The 22,339-nt window shown below is 63.2% G+C and overlaps 2 protein-coding genes across 2 annotated transcripts in view; one reads left to right on the top strand and one right to left on the bottom strand.

Moving 5' to 3' along the window:
• LOC306802352 (dedicator of cytokinesis protein 2-like) overlaps positions 1-22,339 on the bottom strand; it is a 44,528-nt gene that overhangs the window by 3,336 nt on the left and 18,853 nt on the right. The window contains 20 exon segments of the mRNA XM_079306390.1: positions 176-262; positions 463-547; positions 650-731; positions 895-1,036; positions 1,467-1,571; positions 1,672-1,719; positions 1,721-1,761; positions 2,254-2,332; positions 2,334-2,369; positions 2,371-2,379; positions 2,463-2,553; positions 2,714-2,754; positions 3,048-3,204; positions 3,679-3,764; positions 3,917-4,065; positions 4,219-4,277; positions 4,403-4,503; positions 4,580-4,658; positions 4,877-4,971; positions 5,080-5,178. Of these exon segments, the coding sequence (XP_079162516.1) occupies positions 176-262; positions 463-547; positions 650-731; positions 895-1,036; positions 1,467-1,571; positions 1,672-1,719; positions 1,721-1,761; positions 2,254-2,332; positions 2,334-2,369; positions 2,371-2,379; positions 2,463-2,553; positions 2,714-2,754; positions 3,048-3,204; positions 3,679-3,764; positions 3,917-4,065; positions 4,219-4,277; positions 4,403-4,503; positions 4,580-4,658; positions 4,877-4,971; positions 5,080-5,178 (1,671 nt within the window).
• On the top strand, positions 14,215-21,537 carry LOC306802350 (uncharacterized protein). The gene is given in 4 exon segments (XM_079306388.1): positions 14,215-15,621; positions 15,623-16,125; positions 18,340-18,414; positions 21,102-21,537. Coding segments are annotated over 4 exon segments (1,797 nt in total). The 5' UTR covers positions 14,215-14,631; the 3' UTR covers positions 21,331-21,537.

Here is a 22,339-nt window from a genome sequence, read left to right as displayed (position 1 = left end):
CTGCTGTGGCTCCTGAGCAGCAGTTGCTGAGACCCCCCCAGCACCTCTGCTGCTCCTCACAGCTGTCCCTGCTGCCCATGGAGCATGGCACAGGCAGGACACGCTCCCCCTGCCCCATCTTGAGCTCCTGGCAGGATCCTGGGAGGGCCCTGCTGCCCCCCAGCCCTCTCCTCACCGTTTCAGTGGAGGTGACAACAAACCAGCGCAGGATGCCAGGCAGGGGATAGGCTGTCCTGAAGGTTGTCCTCTCAATCCACATGTTCTGTGGGAAGAGCAACAGTCATTCCCCACCCTTCTCCCATCACCCTGGGTCAACCCATGGCATAGGGGGCTCCCACCTCCATGGGCACAGGACCACCACCTTCCCCATCCCAGGACCAGGAATCCACTGTCTCTGCTCTGGACCCTTTGCTCTCCTGTCCCTCCCAGCTGAGGGTCCTGGCACCTCCTCCCAGCACTCACTGCAAATTCATTGTCGGGATCGTTGGGGCCCCTCTTGAAAGGCCGTGAGTAGCTGAACCGCTGGACGTGGTTGGATTTGTAGAAGCTGTGGGGAGGGAAAAGGCAGAGACGGGAGAGGACCCCCACTGTGTCCCACCCACCCACAAGGAGCAGAGCAGAGCAGGGGCTCCCTGTGCTGGACACTCACTTGGTGATCTGCTCTGGGATGCTCCGGCCCCTGAGCCGGACCCTGGCCTCCTCTGCTGGCTGCACAGTGAAGCACTGGATGTCTGTGGGAGTGAAGGAGCCACAGGCACACTGCAGCACAGGGCTGCTAGGGACAGGGGCTTCAGAGCCCTGAGGAGTGAACCCAGGGGTACAGACAGGCATCTCCACGTGGAGATTGATGGACAGAGACCAAGCCACCCTCCCATCCCTGTGCACAGAGGATACACTGCCCTGGGGAGTCGGTGATGTCCTGGCCAGGGGGAGATGTGCTCTTCAGCTTCTCAGCATTGGGGAAGGGGCTCAGCAGCCGCATCTCAAAGTCCTCACGCCTCTCATACTCCTTGCCCCGGTAGATGAAGACCTTGTTCTGCAGGGTAGGAAGGTGACAGCTCATCCCTGTGCCAGAGCAGGGCCAGCAAGCCCCAGAGCACTGGGGTGCTCATGCTGAAAAGGCTGCCAAGCAGAAGAAACCACCCTCTTAAAAAAAAAATATCTCCCCAAACCTAGGAACTAGAGGGAAAAGGAAGAAGGCACACAGAGAATCAGGATTGGTGCCAGCCAAGCAATGTCACTAAGGACAAATCCTGCCTGACAAATTTGGCTTCCACAAGGCTGTGGCAGCACGGCTGGATGGGGGAGAGTGACTGGACTTGTTCAAACCATCTGACCTTGGCCCAATCTCCAGGACAGACATGGATGCTGGGTAAGGAATGGTCCACAGCCCCACATCCAGGTGAGGAGTGGCTTCCCTTGGGTATGGAGGTGGCAGCTGGGGAGCTGCTCCTGGCTCTGCTTACCCGCAGGAAGGTGGGGAAGCCCTGCCCATAGTACCCCACGGCAAAATAGTCCGGGCTGGGCCGCAGCACCTTCAGGATCTTCTCATAGAACTTGGCTTCTCGTTGCTGCAGAGGACAGGGCCAGGATGAGGACAGGATGGGGCCCTGCAGACCCTCCACTCCCCCCAGCTCATCCCCACCATTCTGCCCTGCCAGCAGCACCCACCAGGATGTCACTCAGCATTTCGTAGTCGAACAAGTGGCTCTCGTACTGCTTCCGCCAGCTCCTTGCAGATGTGGATGGCTTCCTCCACATCTGGAGAAGAGAGGGGGCAAGACAGTGGCCCCCCAGTGCAGGCTGAGCTGGGGAAGGGGCACCAAGGACTTCCAGCAGAGACCACCCTGCCTGTGGGGGCACCTGCACCCCTGCCCCTGTGAGGAGGTGGAAAGGGCTCTCCCTATGGGGACTGGACTTCCCCCACCTCCAGCCCACCCCATCAAGATTTTGTCCTGAGATGTCCATACTGCTGGCCCCTGGCAGTACAAGACTGTGCTGGGATGTGAGGGGACAAGATGGAACAGGGATGGGCTGAAGAACAGTGGCGTGGGGGTGAACCATCCAGCCCAGGCTCACTGCAGGGCAGCTCCAGCCCTTCTGCAGCAGTGGGGAGTGAGGGCTGTGCTGAGAATGGGGTCTGGCAGCTAGAACAGGGAGCATTGGTGGGCAAGGGGGCCAGGCTTGCCCTAAGCCAGCCCAGCCCCCTCCAGTTGCGAGGTTTCAGAGGCTGCAGGTCTGAAGGGCACACACTCACCTTGCCCTGGTCGAAGTACTCGATGATCTGGTTGTACAGAGCCTCCTTCAGCTGGCGCTGCGTGTGCAAGCTGGAGGCTGTGTGGGCCCGGCACAGGGGCTGCATTCGACTCCCTCTGACCACTGCAGAAGGGAGACAGGGACCTGTCACACCCAGCCCAGGGGGCTGCCCACTCCTCCCAGCCCCCCCAGTGCCCCCTGCCCACCGTCAGCAGCCGGGCATGCAGCAGCAGTGTGTAGGCTCCCTCCGTGTAGTTCTCGTAGCTGATGTGCAGGTCCTTCAGCTTGTACAGGTACCTGGAGTGGCAGAGCCGTGTGTGGGGCACAACAGCTGGCATTGTTTGGACACAGAGCAGCACCACCCTGCCCCTCAGGCCGTTCTGCCAGCCCCATCCCACTGGGAATGCTCGGGACCCCCCACCCCATGTGCTGCCAGTGTTCCCAGGGCTGTGCTCACCTGATGTACATGGCCTGGCGGTCAATCTCCTTGTAGAAATTCTGTGGAAAGGCAGATTAGGCTGTTTGAGTGGCCCCAGGGGTGGCACATGCCACACACTGCCACCCTCTGGGTCATGGTGCTGCCAGGAGGGTCCCCACACAGGGATGGGGTTGGGGAGCTGCAGGGTGACTCACAAGAGATGCCAGCTGTGGCACCAACTGTACCCTCTCTCTGCTGTGCCAGGGGCACTGTGGGGACCTGGGCAGGCATGGGAACAAGCCCTGGCTGCCCCAGGGAGCTGGGGATGAGCCCTGCCAGCCTCAGGGAGCTGGAGCAGGGCACAAGTGCTCACCAGGAGGTTGACAGTGCAGCTCATGCTGTAGGTCTTGTTCTCGTCATTCATGACAGCCCTGTAGTCCAGGAGCCGCTCCAGGAGCTCGCTCACCAGCCTCACAAAGTCCTCTCCAGGCTTGGCCAGCTCAGGGTGGCTCTGGCAGCAGCTCAGCAGGCTGGGGAAGAGAGGGGGGCCACGGGTCCCACTGCACAGCCAGCTCTGCACTGCTCCCACCACTGTCCTGCTCAGCACCAAAAGGCAGGGACAAAGCCTAGGCAGAGCAGGGGCATCACCCAGGGAGGGTAATTCCTGGGGCAGGGATAACACCTGGGGCAGTGCCATGACCTGAGACAGGAGTAATTCCTGGGCAGAAGGCATCACCAGGGCAGGGGTCTCATTTAAGGCACAGGGTAATTCCTGGAGCAGGACAAGGGGAATTCCTAAGGCAGGGGTGTCAGGGAGCATCGCCTGGGGCAGGCAGGGGCAAGGAGCACACGATGGTACTCAGGCACCAGCCTCCTCCTCCTCCTTTTCCCTGCGGCACATTCCGGGCAGAACACAGGTGAGGAGGAGTGGGATGGCGGGGAATGGTGACAGCAAAGGGCCGTGTCCTGGGGGGAAGGTGGCAGGGATGTCGCTGCACTCTCACATGCTCTTGAACAGCTGCATGTACTGCTCGTCCCCGCGGCCGCCCTCCACCTCGCTGTCCAGCCTGCGCAGGATCTCATCCTCAAACTGTGCACAGGGAATAAAGATGGGCTGAGCTCAGAGACATCCTAAAGAGACGGTTCTCAATCCCACTCCCTGGCCGTGCCACTCCCCTGCCGTGGGTGGTTCCCACACCATCCCACCCCATCCTGCTCGCCCAGGAGCTGCCGGGCCCTCACCCGGCTGAAGCTCCCGGTGAGCCGGTGCTCGCACAGCATCATGTCGAAGAAGATGGGGATGGTGGATTTGCGCAGCTCCAGCTCCGGCACCAGCGTCATCTCCAGGATGGGACCCACCATGCCCGGGATAAACTCGATCTTGCGCTGGCCTGGGAGGACAGCGAGAGCTGGTAGGGGCAGATCCACAGCCTTGCAGGCTCCCACTCCAAAACCCCCGCTCCCACTCCCAATCTGGGACGCTGCTGATGGACATCAGACCACACAGACCCCAAAATCCCCCATCACTGCACAGCGTGGCTCACCGAGGCTGTACCACATGTCCCGGATGGACGCTCCGATCGTGGCTCTCATGTCCCCATACCTGCCGGGACAGGGGTCTGTCAGCGTCGCTCTGCACCCCCCGTGTGCACAGCTTATCCCAAAATCCCTGACCTCGTGGCGCGGTGGCAGCCCGGAGCAGGGACCCCGGGCGGGGTGGGGACTCACTTGGCCAGAATACTGTTGCGTTTGGCCGGGGAAAAATTCTCCAGTTGCAGGGAGTCCTGGGTGAGGAAAGCCACGGCCAGGTGGAAATAGTTGTTCCAAAGCTGCAGCGGAAGCACAGGGATGGATGAGTGCCAGGCTCACCTGGCCCGAAGCAGGACTGAGGCAGCACCCACCCACCTGCAGCTCGAAGTCGCTGTTGTGCAGGAACATCTCGGTTAATGTGGTGGCAAAGTGGTTGATGGCACGCAGGAACTCCCTGGGACGAGCGAGCACGGCACGGGGTGAGGGCAGTGCCCACTGCCCAGCCCGCTGTGCCCATCATCACACAGTGGGAGAGCTCCTTTGTGCCCACTTCAGTGCCCCCAACACTGTCCAGCACACCCAGAGCCATGCTCCAGTGCCCACCTGTCCCGAGGCATCCCAGGTGCTCACACACACCCTGCGGGTCCCTCCCCACCCTGCAGAATCCCTCACCGATTCTGCACCATGTTCATCACCATCCAGTCACCGGGATACACTGTCTTCCCAATCAGGTCCTTGAAAAGGATAAAAGTCTCCATGAGGAAGTCCTGCAAGGGAGGGAGAGATGTCAGGAGCTGTGCTGGGCTGCAGTGCCCTCGGGGGATGCTGTGAGGGAGGTGCTGGTGCCAGAGGCGTTGCCGTGGGGCAGCACTCACCATCAGCTCGGGCCGGGAGGGGAATGCCTGGAGGTAGGTGCTGTAGTGGTCTTTGTCCATCTGGCTCAGGATGGCGGCCATGCAGGCCACGTAGTGGCTCTGGGAGAGAGGAGCTGGTCAGGCCCTGCTGGGTCCTGCAGCTGCACCATGGAACAGGACACTGCCCTTGTTCCTCCAGTTCGTAACCCAGAGTTCCAACTGCCTTGGGGTCTGTTCACCCCCCCTTGCCTGGTCCCTCCACCTTCCCCAGATCCCCAGTCCTCTCCTCCTGGCCCATTCATGTCCAGTTCCCAGACTGTGCATCCCACTCCTGCACCCACCATGATGCCAAGGGGATGCAGGTAAAATTATCGAGTGGTGCTAAAGCACCTCTGACATTTTTCAGATAATTTAAGGCCATCTCTGGATATAAGGGCATTTTGAAAATGGCAAGCAGGTTCCTTCTGCAGTGCCTCCAGTGAAGGGTTCCAAACTGAGCCCTCAGCTCCACTCCAGCTTTGTAGCAACACAAGTGGAGTGTGCATGAGTGGGTGCTGCCCAGCAGGCTGTCCCAGAGACACACCCAAGGCTGGAAACTACGGGAAAGGGCAGCTGTTTCTGGGATAAGAGCATCGTCTGGCATGCTCAAGAGGAGTGATGGCCCTGCCGTGCCTCGGTGTCATTGATGGAACTTTGTGGGTGGCTTCAGATGCCAACCCATCCCCAGAGACTGCCGTGCCGTGAGCCCTGTGAGCCCATCCCGGCACCTTCCAGCCCTGGCACTGCCGGAGCTTCCTCTTGGATTCCGGCGGGGACAGAGCCCCATTGCCAACCACAGGCAGACCAGAGCGGGCTGTTCGGGGAGGGATGTGATGCTGCTGGTGGCCAAGGGCTCCAGCATCGCACCACCAGCCCCTGGGCAGCCCCGGGAGCTCCTCGGGATGGGCGCGGCAGCGGGGAAGCAACGTGCGCCCACGGGCAGCCCTGGGCTACGAGCGGTTTGCAGGGAATTCTCTTGTGGATCACACGATCAAACCGCACCAGCTCCCGCTCCTTCGGGACTCCATGCGGTGCTACAGCCCCGCCGAGCGCTGCCCCGCGCAGCAGCACCGGCACACCGGGGCCCCGCGGGACCGGGGCGCGCAGCCACCGCACCGCTCCCGGTGCCGGTACGGGGACCGCGGCTCCTCCGGGGCTCCGGGCGCGCTCCCCACGGCGGGGCTCCGCCCCCCGCCCCGCTCCGCCCCCGCCGGCTCCGCCCCGGTACCGGCGAGCGCGCGCCGCCCCTCCCCGCCCCGCCGAGCCCCGCGCCCGCCGCTGCCGGAGCCGCGCCGCCGCCGCCGAGCAGCAGGTACCGGGCGGGATGGGGAGGAGCTCCGGGGGGAGCGGGCGGCGGCCGCACCGGGTGCTGCGGGCATCGGCCCTGCGGCGCCCGCCGGTACCGGGACCCCGGGCTGTGCCGCGGCCGGGCGTGGGAACCCCGGGGCTGGGAGCGGCGACACTGTGCGGGGAGCCCCGAAACCGGGACTGCGCGGCGGTGCGGGACCCCGGGGGTGCGGGAGCGGTGCGAGTGCCGCCGGCCCGCGGGATGCGGGGCTGGGGCGAGAGCCGAGCTGGGCTGGCGAGGGGGATCCTCGGTGTCCCCCGATCCCCGGAGGTCGCGGCATCTCCCTGCCCTCCCCTCCTTTGCTCCCGGAGAACTGCTGGAGGCACGGGGACGGTGGCACCGCGCACCGAGCATCCTCCGGCGGGCACCCTGCGCCGAGCACCGGGCACCGAGGGTGCACCGAGCCCCCCACGCTGGGCACCCCGTTCCCCGTGGCCGTCCGCTGCCGTGGCGGGGGTCTCTGGGGACACAGCCGTGCTGGAACGGTGGCTCGGTGTATATCATATGGAGGTGCATCTGCGTGGGAGCTGCTGCGTTCGAGGGGCCGAAGACCCCCACGTCGTGCCGCGGTGCCGCAGCCTCGCCCTGTCCGCCCCGGCCGCTCGCTGGGTCGCTGCGTGCCTGGAGCCGCTCTGGGGAGCAGCCAGGCGGGCTCATCTCCGCTCCCCCTCGTTAGGAACGCGTCCGTCAGCCGGGCTGTGCCGGGTGACACACACGCACACAGATCCATCCAAGGATGTCACTTTCGGTACCCCGCGCCCGTGACGCCGGCCGGGGCTGGAGGGATTCAGCCCACGTTGCTCCCGGCAGCTCCCGGCGCCCAAGGCCTTGTGTCCGCCGGAGAGGCGGGATGCGGAGCGAGCCCCGGCAAGTCCCGCGAAACGGGGGTGTGTGCCGGTCCCTCACGGGTGCCCCCGGTCCCGATCCTCCCCGCGGGGAACAGCACACAAACCCCGCCGGAGCTGCGGCTGCCGGTAGCGGTGCGGGAGAGGGGCCGAGATCTCCGCGGAGCCGCTTTCGTGTTGGGAGCACGAGGTGGACACGTATGAAGTAACCACCGGGCGCGGCTGTGCCAGCACGGGGACATACGGGGAACCGGGTGTCAGCTGCTCGCTCCGAGGGGCACAGCGCGCTCGGTGCCAGCAGCAGCTCCCAGCGATCTCCACACTCGGCCCCTCCCGGGGCTACGGGAACGAGCCCCTGGGCACAGCCGGGACGCGGGGACCGCCGGCTGCGCTCCCTCCTCGGGCAGAGCCGGGCTGGGGGTGGCACCTCCGGCCCTTCCCTGTGTCCCCCTCTCCGCAGGGAGCGTTCGTCCTTCCGGCGCGTCTCGGAGGAGCTGGTGTATTTCGTCGCAGAAGCTCCTTTGGACTGAGGTTGTCTTCCTTACAAATGATAATTATTGTAATTACTTATAGCATGGTGGCATGCAGAGGCCACAGATAATTAGTGGGTCTATTCCTGTCCCTGCTAACAACACTACTCCAGTCCTAACCAGTGCCGTGGGCAAGCCTGCCTCGCGTGCTCTGTATGGGTCTGGACTGTTCGGTGGTGGGGAAACTGAGGCACGAGGCGAATTACACTTTGTAATTCCCTTGGTAGCCAGCGTTGTCTAAAGCGCACGGAGATAAAGGGGGGCAGGCTGCTCGATGGCATTGGGAATGCACTTAAAGGCAGGAATTTGTATTCTGGAAGGACGTTCTCAGTGCTGGGAGCTGCAGCTGCAGAGGCTGTGCCGCTGGCTGCCGGCGCCGTGGCCGGTGGGACCCGGTGGGACGGGGGCTGCCCCAGGGGGTCCCTGCTGCCCCCGGGACCGAGCCCCCCCGAGTCTGCACCGGTGTGTTCAGGAACTGCTGAGCAGTGAAGCCTTTGCAGCTTTTTCCAGAAGTGTGCTCTGGGGACAGTTGGTGGCTTTCTGATGGCATTTCTGGCCTGTGAGGGAGCACACAGAGCCCTTGTTGCCCGGGTTGCTCTGGCTCAGGCGGCTGCTTTGCACGCTGGGGCAGGTGGGCTCCAGATGGGTGCCCAACTCCTTCTCCAGAGCTGGGACATCCTCCCTGGAGAGCGCAGGGCTGCGGGGGTCTGCAGATGAGCTGGGTCTCCTGTGGCCAAAAGTCTCGGGGCTGTGTCCCACTTCCCTTGTCCTGTCACTGCTGCAGGATCAGCACATGCTGAGATGCCAGCAGAGCCCTGGATTTTGGTGCTGGACACCAGCCGAGCTCTCTGGGCTGAATCTCCATCACAAGCATCTTCCCAGGTCCGTGTAGCTACACAGGGCATCTCCAGGGTTTGGAGGAGGATGACATTGCCCATATCCCATTCAGTGGGAAGGAAGCAGCAGTGCAGGGTGTTCTTCCTCCCAGGGTGGTCTCCTGCAGCCCCGGGGGTGGCACTGAACCACAGCGCAGGCAGCAGCTCCAGGGATGCTCGCCTGCTCCTCCACGGATGTGGCCAAGGGAAGCCTTGGGACACGGAACAAACTCCTCCTGAGCTGCTGCTGCTCCGCACGCTCCGTCTGCCCCGCTCTGCCCGCGCTCCCCGCGGCAGGTCGCTCCACCTCTTCATGTCTCATTAAAACAGCCATACCGATGCTCCTCTGCCTGGCAGAGAGGTGGGAACGCCAGCAGGTAGCACAGGGAACAGAGACACCACTGCCATGACAGCCGTATTAGCATCCACGGGAGACAGAGGAATCATTTGGTTTCTGCAGCTTCTGAAGGCTCGTGCAGAGGCTTTGTACTCCCGTCTTCCTGACCGTGTGCAGCCTCCATCTGCAGCACCGGCACATCCGCAGGAGGGGAGCCACGGAAGCGGAGCTGGTGACCTGTGCTTGCCAGGAGGATGTCACTGCTCCTTCCCTGGCCGATGGCATCCCCTCCAGGGGCATGAGCCACAGGGCACGTGTGGCCAGGCCAGCTGGGAGCCTCAGTGGCCACAGAGAGGAGCCTGCGGGGTGGCCGTGGGTGCTGGCACCGTGGGGAGGTGGGTGGCGAGGGCTCCCTGTGCCAGAGCTTCTCCAGGGCCCCGTGGCTGGGAGAGTGACTAATGTTCCCTCAGAGCACTTCAGCCAGTGACCTACATAGGGATGAGTGTGGATCCCCAGGCTCGTGGAGCCGCCGCTTGCAGCGGGACCCGCGTGCCGGTGCCACTCCCGGAGCCCCTGGGCCATGCTGGATGCCAGGCTGGGGGCACTGCAGGGCACAGGCACCCCAGGCACGGCCCTGATGGCAGGGACAGCGCCTGTGTCCTCGGCCAGGCCAGCCCAGGGGTCCTGAGGGTGCCACAGTGGTGTTGGAGCAGAGCCTTGAGCACTGCCGAGAGGGAGGGGATCAGGCACTGCCGAGAGGGAGGGGATCAGGCACTGCCAGGCCCATCAGGGACACGGGGAGCTGGCCTTGGGGACAGGAGTCAAGCTAGGAATGGGGCTGGAGAAGGGGCAGCTCCTTGCTGGGCACTGCGAGGGCTGAGCACTGAGAAGAGCTGCTCGAGCAGAAGCACTCCATTGGCACGAGTACAGTGGGATATAAACGGGCTGAGATTAACTGCCTGCAGGAAATGAGGAGGTCTGTGAGGCTCCCAGCAGCCAGGTTCTGGAAGAGCCTCCAAGAGAAGCATGAGGGCAGAGCATGAGCTGGCTTCATGGTGGAGCTGCCTCAGCGAGGAACCAGATTTTGGGTGTGCAAGCTGCCTGAGGAGCTGCTCCAAGTCCTCCATCCTCAAGTCCCACACATGCTCTGATCTGAGAACAAACACCTTGAGTCCTCCTGAGCCAAGGGGGGATTAGGTTCTGCTGTGGAGTGATGTGTCATGAGCCTGGTTCCTGCCCCTCCTCCAGTGCTGCCCTGCTCCACTGCCAGCAGCACCTCTCTCCCCTCTGGAGATCAGGAAAATCCAATGTGTTGTCCCACAAAGGCACTACCTCACAAGCAGAGCCGGGTCATTCACTTCTCTCCTCTGCAGCTCCAGGAGAACCTGACTTCCTCTCTCATAAATCTCATCTCCTGGCTTCCTGTGTCCTGAAGAGAAGATTTATGTGTCTGCTCCATTTTTCCCTCTTCCACAGCATTGCTGGCAAGGGTGAGGGAGAGGATAGGTGGAGAAAGGGCTGAAGCTGGCAGGTAACTTCCCACACAGGGCAGTGTGAAGCAGGGCTCTGACCTCTAAGGTCAGCCCTGCACTATCAGAGATGTGTTCCATGATGCAAACCCAGCAGGTTTAGCACCTCTTACTCACAAAATTCACCACCCATCAGGGCTGGCCAGAAAAAACTCAGTGCTGAGGCTCTCTAAGGGGTGTTCATGAGAAGAGATTCCTGATTTCTTCAGCTCTTGGAGTCACTCAGTGGAGGAGAGACCATTCCCAGCTGTGCAAGTATCCAGCAGAACCCACTGCAGAGCTCATGGCATCCACTGTGTCACAGTGGCGTCACCTGAATTCACCTGTATGTCACCGATGTGACCTCCTGTCTCACCTTATCCATAGCCTGGAATTCCCATAGAAACCAGAGGGGAAAAACACTCAGACCTTAAGAAATTGCAAAGATGGAGGGTCCACCACTGTGCAAAACCTTTCCAAACTGTTCCTATGCCAGCTGGCCTCGCTTTTTAAGGAAGTTTCTTTTCCGACCTGCCAACCTGCATTTCCAGTTGCTGTGAGTGAAGCTTGGAGCTGTCACACAGAGCCCCATCCTGCACAGCCTCTGCTCCATGCCCCTTGTCTGCCTCTGTACTGACCTTTTTCCTTCCTTGCTCTTCATTTTCTCCCCTTTCCTCAGTTTCCCTCTGTGGTAAGGGCTGTGGGATGGTTATGAGCAGAGACGTGCTGGTCAGCTGGTTTTAATCCACTTAACGTGTGCCACTTTGCTTTGGGATCATCCTGCTTTCTTCGTTGAAATGTCAAATGCCTCACAGAAATCTGAGTGTGCTCTGTTGAGGCTTTTACCTCCACTGGCCAAACTTGGAACCTCATCAAGCCTGGCAGCACATGGGTTTGATGAGCTGTGCTCTCCCAGCCCCACGCTGACAGGCGTGCCTGGTTCATGCTGCCGTCCTTCAGAGGGGAATAGTCAAGCACCAAACCCACTCCCTTGGTGGTTCCAGCCCACCTGCATCCCCCAGACCACCATGCCAGGGCTCTGTGGCTCTCTGTCCCACCCACTGGGCTCCCCTGAAGTCACTGTTCAATGACCCCAGTGTCCAGCAGGGCACATCAGAGTGGAGCATCAGGGCTCCTGCTTTGGCCTTGGGAGGTTGTGCAGGTCTCTTCTACAGGGAGGAGTGACCACAGCCCTGAGGTCCTGTTGAAGGAGACCCTGGAAGGGGCTGTGGTGGGCTCAGGACCTTGGAGAGGCTCCAGGAGCCCCAGGACGGAGGCACTGGGTGCCATTTCCCAGTAAATGTGCTTGAAGAGTGGCTGGGAAGTGCTGGTGCAGCTGGGTGCCAGGTGCATCGGAGATGTCCTTTGGAGCCATCAGCAGAGTGGGTTCCTCAGGTTCAGGGACAGTCCAGGAGAGTCCATCAGCCCCTAGGCTGCAGCATCCTGATTCCACAACGGGACTCATTATCCATGCTGGGAGATGCCAGCGTGCTGCAAACAGTGCCCGAGCACGGCACTAAATCCAACCAACTAAATCCAATCCCAGAGAAAACGCAGCGATGCGTGGGAGGGTCCTGGCGTGGGTGTTTGACATCCTCAGAACTGTTCCCAAACCAAGTTGCTCCATGTATAATTTATAGGCTTCCCTTTGTCCTTGTGGCTCGTCTCTGATCTCCCGGCGGTTCGGGGAGGCCGAGGGAGCTCCGGCGAGGCGCCGCTGAGTGACAGCGCCGCGTTTGCTGCGTCGGCAGGGGAACAGCCCCGTCCCACGCTGCGCCAGCCAGGCTCGGGAGCGCCCCGTCCTGCCCTTGGACCGTGCCAGCAGCGCTCCTGCCCCGTGCCCAGCCCTTGGAGCTGATCCCAGCACCCTCTGCCCCATTAAGGATCCCTCCGGAGCACGCTGGCCACACATAGGCTCCTCTGAAGTGCTCGGCTCCAGCACGGAGGTGTGGCCAGCGTCCCTCTGTCCTCGGTGTATTGCCCTCCCTGGCACGGCCACAGCCGAGGATGCTGCCGGGGGCACCAAGCTCTGGGCATCAGGAGAGAGGTGACCCCACATCTGTGATATCAGGGGGCCTCAGGGATGGCTTATCCACCTCAGCGCGGGTGCCCGTGCCCCGGGCCAGGAGGGATGTGGCGATGCAGGAAGCGAGGACGGGCGCCTCTGGCTCCAGCCCCAGCCAGCTCCCTCCTCCGCCTGTTGCTGTCCATACTAACGAGGAGCCCCATCCCATCCCTCGTCTCGTCCTGCCTCGCAGACATCTCCGGGTGTCTGGGCACGGCTCCAAGCTCGGGAAGGGAAGCGCCGGGCGGCTGGCCGGAGCGTGGAGCAGCATCCCGACGAACACGGAGCAGCGTGTGCGGAAGAGCCGGGGCGTGCGGGCCCGGGGTGGGCGCAGGGAGGGCTGCGAGAGCTCCCTGCTCCGCTGGGTCAGTGCTCACCGCCGGCGTGGGCAGGCACGGGGCACCGGCACGCAGCGCTTGGAAGTTTGGCTGTGCCGGCACTGGGGACTCCGGGCTGCTGCGCTGAGTCAGCGCTTCGTGCCAGCAGGAGCAAGGCAAGACAGGGAGGGGGCCGGGGCTGTCTGAGCCGTGTGTCCGTCCGCAGGGAGGGCAGGGGGGCTGCGGAGTCAGCGAGGCGGAGAGGGTGCGGGGGCGCTGCGGGTGCACCGGGCTGGGGGATATGGGACACGGGACGTGGTGTGGTGCGACAAAGCTGAGCCACTGCTCGCTGCGGCTGGAATCTCTGCCTTTGGCTGCGTCCCAAAAGGAGCCGACGGCCTCCCCTGCACCCCGGGACGTCCCAGCAGGGCCCCCGGTGTGCCCCGTGCTCCCGGTGCCCGGGCAGTGCGATGGGCCGGGGCAGGGGCCGGCGGCTCAGAGGGCAGAGCCCGGTGGGCACGGGGGTGGGTGCTGGGGGTACGTCTAGGACAGGGCTGCGGAGCGGCTCGCCTTGCAGGTGTGGGGAGGAGGAGCCCTGCAGAGCTGTGCGGGAACAATAGCAAGGACGGGGATAACGGCAGGGATGGGGATATAGCTAGGTGCAATTCCCCTGTGACCCCCGAGTCCTGCCCCAGTGCCGCCTGTGAAGCGCTGCTCTGTCAGTGACATCCCCCGGCCTTACTGAAGGTTCTCCCTCCTGCTGGTTCTCTGAAGCGGCTCCGTGTCCCCAAGCCACTGTCTCACCACCGTTCACAGAGCTGGTCCCCCGTGCCTGCAGCCCAACCAGCAACTCTGGTGCCCAGTCCGGTCACAACCACACATGACACGTCCCCCGCGCCCATCTGGCCATGCCTCACTCGTGATGGGTCCCCTGTGTCACTCTGGCGGGACGGATCCCAGGCCCTGTCCCCACGCCTCGTCCATCCCCCGGGCAGGGCTGGTTCCCGTGAACGGCGGGTGTCCCACAGGGGGTGCCCCGTGTCCGTCTGTCCCCCACGGGAGCCCCTCGCCCTGGCCCTTGCCCTGCCCTCCCGCTGCCCGCGCCCCGCGCACGAGGCACCAGCCCCGGCCAGGCAGAGTTATTTTTAACAGCCGCTTCTGCTTGATTTGAGCTGTGAACTCGGAACGTGTTTATGCTAAAGGGCTTTCTTTTCCTTTCTCCCTTTGTGCTGAGGAGGCAGCGCCGCAGATCAAAGCCTGTCTCTTCGCGTTTGGTGATGGTGGGCTGGGAGGGAGCCGAGGCGGGAGAGACCGGCAGTTCCACGGGGACACTCGTGTCCTCGGGGGGGCCGCGATGGCTCGGCCGGGTCTGACGCACCTCTCTTTGTCCCCGCAGGTCCGGGAGCCATGGGCGGGCACGGCCGGCACCGGGCGGCCCGCAGCGGGCGGCTCTGAGCCCGGGCGGCCGCGGCGGGACGATGGGCTGCGGGCAGCGGCGGGGAGCCGCGGTGCCGGGCAGGGCTGTCGGGGCGGCGAGCCGGGGGCTGTAGGGCCGGGCGGCGGGCAGCATGCCCGACAGCCCCTCGCCCACCTTCCGCCCAGCATCCCCTGTCCGTGGCGGCGCGGGATGAGGCTGCCCGCCGCCCCAGCAGCTCCGGGGACGGCTGCAGCCCAGGGCTCCCCGCCGCAGCACCCCGCGGGCCTGAGCCATGGTCAGCCGTGAGCCCGTGCCCGGCCCGGCCCCCGCCGGCGAGGGCAGCCAGGAGAAAGCCATGACGGTGCGCTCGGTGCTGCTCAACCGCGACTCGCCCGACATCGAGAGCCGCCTCAAGCGCCGCCGCAACCGCACGCAGCAGGTCCGCTTCAAGGACCTGGTGGAGGCCGGCGCGGGGCGGGCGGGCAGCCCCCCGCCCGGGCCCGCGGCCAGCCCTGGCCACAACACCCCACGTGCCTCGCCGCCCCCCAGGGACCCCCCTGAGCCGGCGGCTCTCCGTGCCTCGCGGCGCAGCTGGCCCCAGGCGCAGCCGGGCTCGCTGACGCTGCCCATGCCCAGGAAGGCGTGCATGAGCACCGCCATCCAGACCTCCCCCAGCCTCCAAAAGCCCTTCCCGGCCCCCCAGCCCCGCAGCAAGAGCGTCTGCGATGTCGCGGGTGATGCGCTACCGCCGGCCGTGGCGAGCGCCCGGTGCCAAGGAGCGGCCGTGCCCACCGTGGCCAGCTGGGCCGCGCCCCCGCGGGCCCCCGGCAACCTCCCCACGCACGACCAAACCGCGGTCCTCGCCCAGCACGCCAAGGCGCGCCGCACACCACCACCGCCACCACCCAGGGACCCCCCTCCCCCTTACCAGGGCACGGCCCGCTGCGCCCCTCCGGTGCAAAGCTGCACCCCCGAGCCCTGCCCGCCACCCCCAGCCTGTGCCCAGCTCCGCGGGAGCCCCCAGGGCAGCCACGGGCTCACCCCACGGCCGGCCTCCGTGCCCTGCGGCCAGCCCCGGCCGCCCTGCGAGCAGCGGGGGTTCGGCCGGAGCGACTCGGAGCGGAGCCTGCCCTGCGGCCGCCCCACGCCCCCGTGCCCGCCCTCGCCGCACCGCCGGCAGCCCGTCCCCGCCACGGACACCCACGGCCTCCGCCGGCCACCTCAGGGCAACCCCCCGCGGGACCCCCCGGCCCCCCAGCACCAGCTCTGCGCCACCATCTGGGGGGGGGCCCTGCTGCGCCTCGCCAGCCCCCATCCCACCAGCGCCGGGCTGGCACAGCTCGGCCGCCGCCACGCCGGACCAGACACCAGCTGCTCTCGGCACCTGCAGCCGGCTCCGCGCCGCCGAGCCCGGCCGTGGCTGGGCAGGACCCGAGGGGCCCAGGGAGCCGCTGGGCACGGCCCCACAGGGCCCCAGCGTGGGGGCACAAGCGGAGACCCCCCGGCACGGACAGCCCTGCCTCGCCGCTGAACAGCCGGACAAGCTGCACCACGTCCAGGACCTTCTGCAGCTGGTGGTGGTGGCCAAGGGGCCGGTGGGACCACCAGTGAGGGACGAGGACGCCCGGACATCTCAGGGAGAGAGCCCCCGGGGGCCCGGGGAGCAGGGGGACCTGCATTCCCAGCTGCAGTCCCTGGAAGGGGTGCTGGAAACCAGCCAACAAACCATCCGGGTGCTGCTGGATGTCATCCAGGACCTGGAGAAGAAGGAGGCGCAGCGGGATGGGTGAGTAGGAGGGGACAGAGTGGGGGGCTGTGGGGACAATGTCCTCAGGGGCTGGGGATGTTGGATGGGAAACCCTGACAGAGATTTGGGTGCTGCTGCCTCCTGAAGGTGTTTCCCTCTTAAAACTCAGAGCTGCTGTCCATGTGCACATGGCTCCATGTCTTGATGAGAGGCCTCACATGCCCACAGTGCCTTCCCCTTGCCCAGGGATGGGTGCAGGGGTGCAGGTCTGGGGGATAAGGGGGTGCTGGGCCCCTGTTCCGTCTCTGGTGCAGCTGATTTGTCCATTGGTCACTGGGAACAGGGATCTAGAATGTCACATCCTAATGGCAGCCTTAGCCAGGCATGGGGGTTCCTTTGGCACAAATCCAGTGGCTGGTGCCTCTGTGATGGGTGTGACTGCATCCCAGGAAGGTGCCCAGCACCTCCATCCTGCCCTGCCCAGTACCTGATCCAACATTCTTTGGCCTCCCAGGCAGATTTCCCAAAGGGAGCAAGGTGCTCTAGGTCAGCCCACAATGACCTGAAGCTGAAATGCTCCAAACTCATCTCACACAAAGGCAACAAACAAACCCCCAAGAGGTGCTGGCCCTGGAAACCTCCTGTAAAATCTCTGGGGTTGTTCCTGATCCCCAATATTGTCGTGATCTATCCATTAAAATCAGATTTTGACTGTGAGTGAAACATGGGGAGCATTGCCCCCGTGCCACCCCTGGAGCACTGTCAGATCCTTGGGGGCCCTGGACACCTTAATTAAGACTTCAACTCCATTTTTCTATTACAGTCAAACAAACAAGATGCCCAAAGGTAGGAAATCCAGGGATGGGAACTCACATAAAACATTATCCTGGTGTCCTCATGCTGCAGAGCAGCACAGCCTCGTTTACCACAGGTCACATCCCAGGTGCCCACTGTGCAGCAGAGCAGCCCTGAGACATCCTGGCACCGACCACCAGCAACATCCCACAAAAATTTATATAAATAAAACATGAAAGACTATCCCAGGATGAGCTCTCCCAGCAGAGGGGGGCTTTGTACAATGCCAGAGCCGCAGGCACACACACATATACGTACCCCACATACACACACACACACACACACACATATATATATATATATATATATAAAGGGCCTCATGATCTAATTCAGGTGCTGGCAGAAGAAATCCCCATTGCAATGTGTAATTTTGGTGCATTAACAGACCCAGTTTCTGAGGACTGAGAACAACCCCGGTCAAGGTCGATGATTTCAATGGGGAAATGTGATGTGTATGTGGGACATGTTTTTTCAGCTGTGCCCCCAAAATCCACAGCCCTGAAGGGGCAATGGAGACATGGAGAAGGGATCTCAAAGGGACCAACAGCATTCACATACCTTTTGTAAAGAGCAGAATGAGCAGGGACCAGCAGGGAGCACCTGCCAGCACTGCTGGGGTGCAGGAGGACCCCATTGGGTTCAGGGTGTCTCAGAGTTGGGGGCTGGAACCAGCAGCAAAGTGGGCTGAAAATCCCTTCAGTAGGGAGAGAGGAAGATGCAGCAGCATGAGATGAGCCTGGGCAGGAATCAGCTCAATCCAAGTCCTGTGCACCTTCCCGGAGGAAGAGAATGATGCTCTGGTACAAAAGCATCAAAAAGATAAATTCTGAGTCTGGCGTAGGCTGGAGATTAGTCTGGAGCTTCTCCTGGTGCCCATCTGCCAGGGCACTGCTGTGCCAGGCACTGCCATGTGCCTTGTGCTCCCTCCATGGCACCATGAGTGGGGAGATGTGTGGTGACCTGGGGGCTGCAAGAGGGGGACCCTTGGGATGGGGATTGGGATGGAAGGACACAGTGGGAAGGGTTTGGAGATGCCACTGTGCTAGCACTGGTTTGCTCCCATCAGAGAAATCTGCAAAGCTGAGAAGCACCTGGCTTGGTATCAATTGGGATCACATGGGAGGAGAGGGGCTGGGATCCCAGAGAGGAAAGGAGGTGGGATCCAGGGAGGAGAGGAGATGGATCCCAGAGAGGAAGAGGAACTGGGATTCAGGAGGAGAAAGGCTGAAATGCAGAAAGGAGAGAATCTGGGTCCCAGGGGGAAAAGGAGCTGGGACCCAGGGGGGAGAGTCCTGGCTGCTGGGGAGGGAGCAGAGAGGCACAGGAGGGAGCAGGGGCAGCAGAGGACACAGGCAGAGCCAGACTGGGTCTCCAAGCTCACGGCAATCTCTGTCACAGGCGACACTCGTACCGCACCGGGCAGGACATCGCCAACTGCGGGACCTGCCGGGACTGTGCCTGCATCATCTACAGGTGAGGGCCAGCCCTGCTTCCAGGCATCCCATGGTTCTGCCTCCCTGCACTCCCAGACTGCTCCTCTGGCTGTGAGGCAGGAGGGAGGGGGACAGTCAAGCCTTCACCTCCTGTCCCCACACACAGACCATTCTTGGGTGTCTGGGCTGTCACTTGGGCTGGGTCTGTCCCTTCCTGCTCCCAGGATCAGCCAGGGTGATCTCCATGGAGGAGCAGCATCTGGAAGGGGGCTGCTCTGGCACAATGGCAGAGCATTGATCTCCTGGAACAGCAATCTGTCGGGGAAGCCTCACTAGCGGCTGCTGCGTGGGCTCGCTCCAAATCCAGGCTGTATCCTGTTGTCCCTGTGCCAGCTCCACACAGATGCTGCAGATGGGCTCCTGGCCCTCACTGTGGTTTGGGAACACAGGGTCTGGGCTCTGCTTCCCAGTGTTGGCTTTGGGCCAGGGTGTGGAAGCCCCTTCCTCTGCTGTGCTGTCTCCTCAGATCCCGTTTGGTGTGTGGGAAAAGGCATCTCATGCCCTTTCAGCATTGTCTTTGGGGCAATTTGGGGAGGGTTGCAGTTTTGCTAAAGCTTTCTGCCCTTCCAGGCACCCCTGGGTGTCCTTCTGTCCCTCTGGTCATCCCCTCTGCAGTGCAGGTGGCTGGCCAGGTGTGCTCCCATTTTGTTGTTAATTAGGCTGATGCAGTTAGCACTGGGATGTGTAGGACATGGTGAGCTGGTCCCAAGCCATGCCCTGTGGTGGCTGATCACCATGGTGCATGTGTGCCACCACCCTGCCATGCTCTGTGAGCACTGTGCCCTGTCCTTAGGGCACCTCAGGCTGGGGATGCCCTGCTGGGGTCCCCTCATGTCCCCTCAGTGCTCCTGCTCCCCACGCACACTTGCTCCACACCCCCCCTTTAGCTCCTGGGGGACTTCAGGCTAATTAGGCCTGACGAGCCTGTCTCCACACAGCATGGCAGTGGCACAGATGTCACATCTGGGGAAGGTGGCTCCCCAGAAGGGCCAGGCTCCTGCTGGGGACTCACCGTGGGTTTCACTGCCGCGCGTGGGATGAGAAGAGGCTCTGGGAGGACACAGGGTGAGGGAGCAGGGACAGCACCCCCAGCACCAGACCCCCATAGAAGGGATCAGACCTGCCTGCCCCTGTCCCCACAGCAGTGCCAACCCCTCCCTGTGTCACTGTGGGGGAGTTGAGGTCCCTCCCTGCGCTGCTCCCCCTGCACCCCTCACCCTTTTTTCTAGAAATGGCTGGGACACTCCTTGTCCTCGCGAGGGGGGGTGACAGGAGGTGACAGGAGGTGTCAGCGTGCCGGGGGGCTCCTGGGGCTGTCCCCGTGTGCGGGGTGGCCGCGCCACGTGTGTGTTCCCGGGCACACTCAGTGGCACCTCGCTGATGCAATGGGACATGGCTGGTGTGAGGAGATTGACGTGTTTTCCGTGTGAGGGAACATCGCAGCACGTGGCTGCCAGCAGCCAGCCCGCACACAGGGTGCTGCGGGGACACCGGGGGCTGCGGGGACACCGGGGGCTGCGGGGACACAGGGAGCTGCGGGGACATCGGGGTCTGGGGGGACACCGGGGGCTGCGGGGACACCGGGGGCTGCGGGGACACTGAGGGCTATGGGGACACCGGGGATTGCAGGGACACTGAGGGCACAGCAAGGGCTGGAGGGGACAGCAACAGCTGCAGGGACCTGGACCTGAGGGGACACTGAGAGCTTCAGCAGTGGCAGGAAACCCTAGAGCTGCGGTGGAGGGCACAATCCCCCTCACCTACCCAGACCAGGGACACACTAATTCCATTCCTAATTCTGTGAGCAACAGAGCCTTGCATGCTCTCGCCATTCCTGATGCTGCTGCTGTCCTCAGCCATCCCCTGGGACACACAACCCCTCTGCGGGGGGCTCATTGCTCACAGGGGTCCCACAGAGCCCCGGCTAGCCCCCCCATCTCAGCACTGGTCCCCATCCAGGCCAGTTCCACGCACAAAGCATTGGCAGTGGGGCTGGATAGAGATGATGGAGCAAAAGGATGGGGCAGGGGAGGAAGCTGAGAAGGATCCACCCCAAAAGACCCCAAACCACCAGGTCAGGCTGGCACTGGTTTGTCCCTCCAGCAAAGAGAGGCTGGGACGCTCCAGTGGGATGGGGTGGATGTCTGGGAGGGATCCAGCCCTGGCATCCCCTCACAGCCCACAGGGGGTGGGCAGGGGCTGTCTGAAGGCACACGCAGCGGGATGTCCCCTCACGGGGGTGTGCAGTGACCCCAGGAAATCTGGCCATGTCCCTGTGCCACCTTGGGAGTGCAGCAGGGCTCAGCTTTGGGGGACGTGCCCTGGATGGATGAGCTCCCTGGGGGCTTGTTTAGGAATCTGAGCTCCCCGAGGGCTGTGCTGGGGACACGGGGCCGTGTTGGGGACACTGAGCTCCCCGAGGGCTGTGCTGGGGACACGGGGCCGTGTTGGGGACACTGAGCTCCCCGAGGGCTGTGCTGGGGACATGGAGCTGTGCTGGGGACACTGAGCTCCCCGAGGGCTGTGCTGGGGACAGGGGGCTGTGCTGGGGACACTGAGCTCCCCGAGGGCTGTGTTTGGGGTGCCAGGGGCGGTGGCACATGGGGGGCTGTGACAAGGGGATGCCATGCTGCCCTCTGACGCGGTCCCCTCGCCCCGGTGCCGCAGCGTGGAGCACGATTTCCGACAGCAGGAAGGTCGCTTCCAGCGGGTGCTGAGCCACATCGAGGGCGACGCGGGGCCGAGCTCCCCCCCGACGGCGCTGGGGGCGGCGGGGGTGGCGCTGGGGGCGGCGGGGACCCCATCACCGCCCAGACAGGAGCTGTCGCCCGTGTCGAGGCTGCCGGCAAAGCTGGACGTGAAGAAATCGCGGCGCAAATGCTTCTGGTTCCTGTGAGCCCGGAGCAGAGGCACCGTCCCAGCACTGACCCCCTGCCCACCTCTCCTCCCTCCCTCCCACGGTAGGGTTTGGGTAGCACCAGCTTTTCTATTTTTAACCATTCCGTTGAAAGCGGGGAGCTCGGGTGTGGGAAACGGCGAGGGGAGCAGCGGCTGTATTTAAGGAGAATTCAATAAATTCCACGGAGACGCTATTTTTGTTACATCCTCTCCCGCCTGTGCGCTTCTGTTCTGGAGGAGGATGAGAATGAGGAGAGGGCTGTTTCCCTGGATTTCCCTCTGTTCGGGGTTCCCGAGCTCGAATCAGCCCCCATCCCTGCTCACCCATCCCTCCCATCGCTTCCTGCGGGTTAATTGGGAACACCGAGGATTTCCACTGGTCAGAGACAGTGGGAAATGGTCTCTGTGAAACTCTGCCCTGGAGAGAGGAGATCTGTCCCCAAAATCCCCGGTTGGAAGGGCGGGGTGGGGGAAGATGCACTGGCTGATGATAGGGAGACAGGAATGAGGAGCTCACATATCCCAGCCTCTGTGGGGCTGCCATGAGAGGGAAAACCGGCACGGGGGTTCCAGGGGTCTGCACACAGTGTCAAACCCATCCCGTGTGCCAGAGACACTCCGGGGCTGCAGCTCAGGGACACAACTCCCTTCTCGCCCAGCAGCAGCAGGATGGATGGAGGAACTGTCCTGTTGCGGGCACAGCTGGTTTTGGTCCTCTCAGCCCTTCCCAGCTGCTGAAGCTGCTGGGGCAGCCTGGGCTGAGGGTCTGGGACCCCCAGGAACCACGGGCGGTGCTGGGGGAGCTGCCGGACGGCCCCTGCGGAGCCACGGGCGAGCAGCAGGAGCGCGGCACAGCCACGGATCCCTCCCTGCTGCCGTGGGCTGCTCTGCATCATCCTCATCCCCCCTCCCCTGCATCGCTGCCCGGCGCTTTTCGGCTGCCCTGAGTCACAGAGCTTGGGAAGGAGGACGGAAAGCAGGATGGAGCCCAGTGCGACCCCGCATGC

This window comes from Erithacus rubecula, assembly GCF_903797595.1.
Source record: "Erithacus rubecula genome assembly, chromosome: 5".
In the NCBI taxonomy this organism is placed as follows: Eukaryota; Metazoa; Chordata; class Aves; order Passeriformes; family Muscicapidae; genus Erithacus; species Erithacus rubecula.
This window is presented reverse-complemented; position numbering and strand designations above follow the sequence as displayed.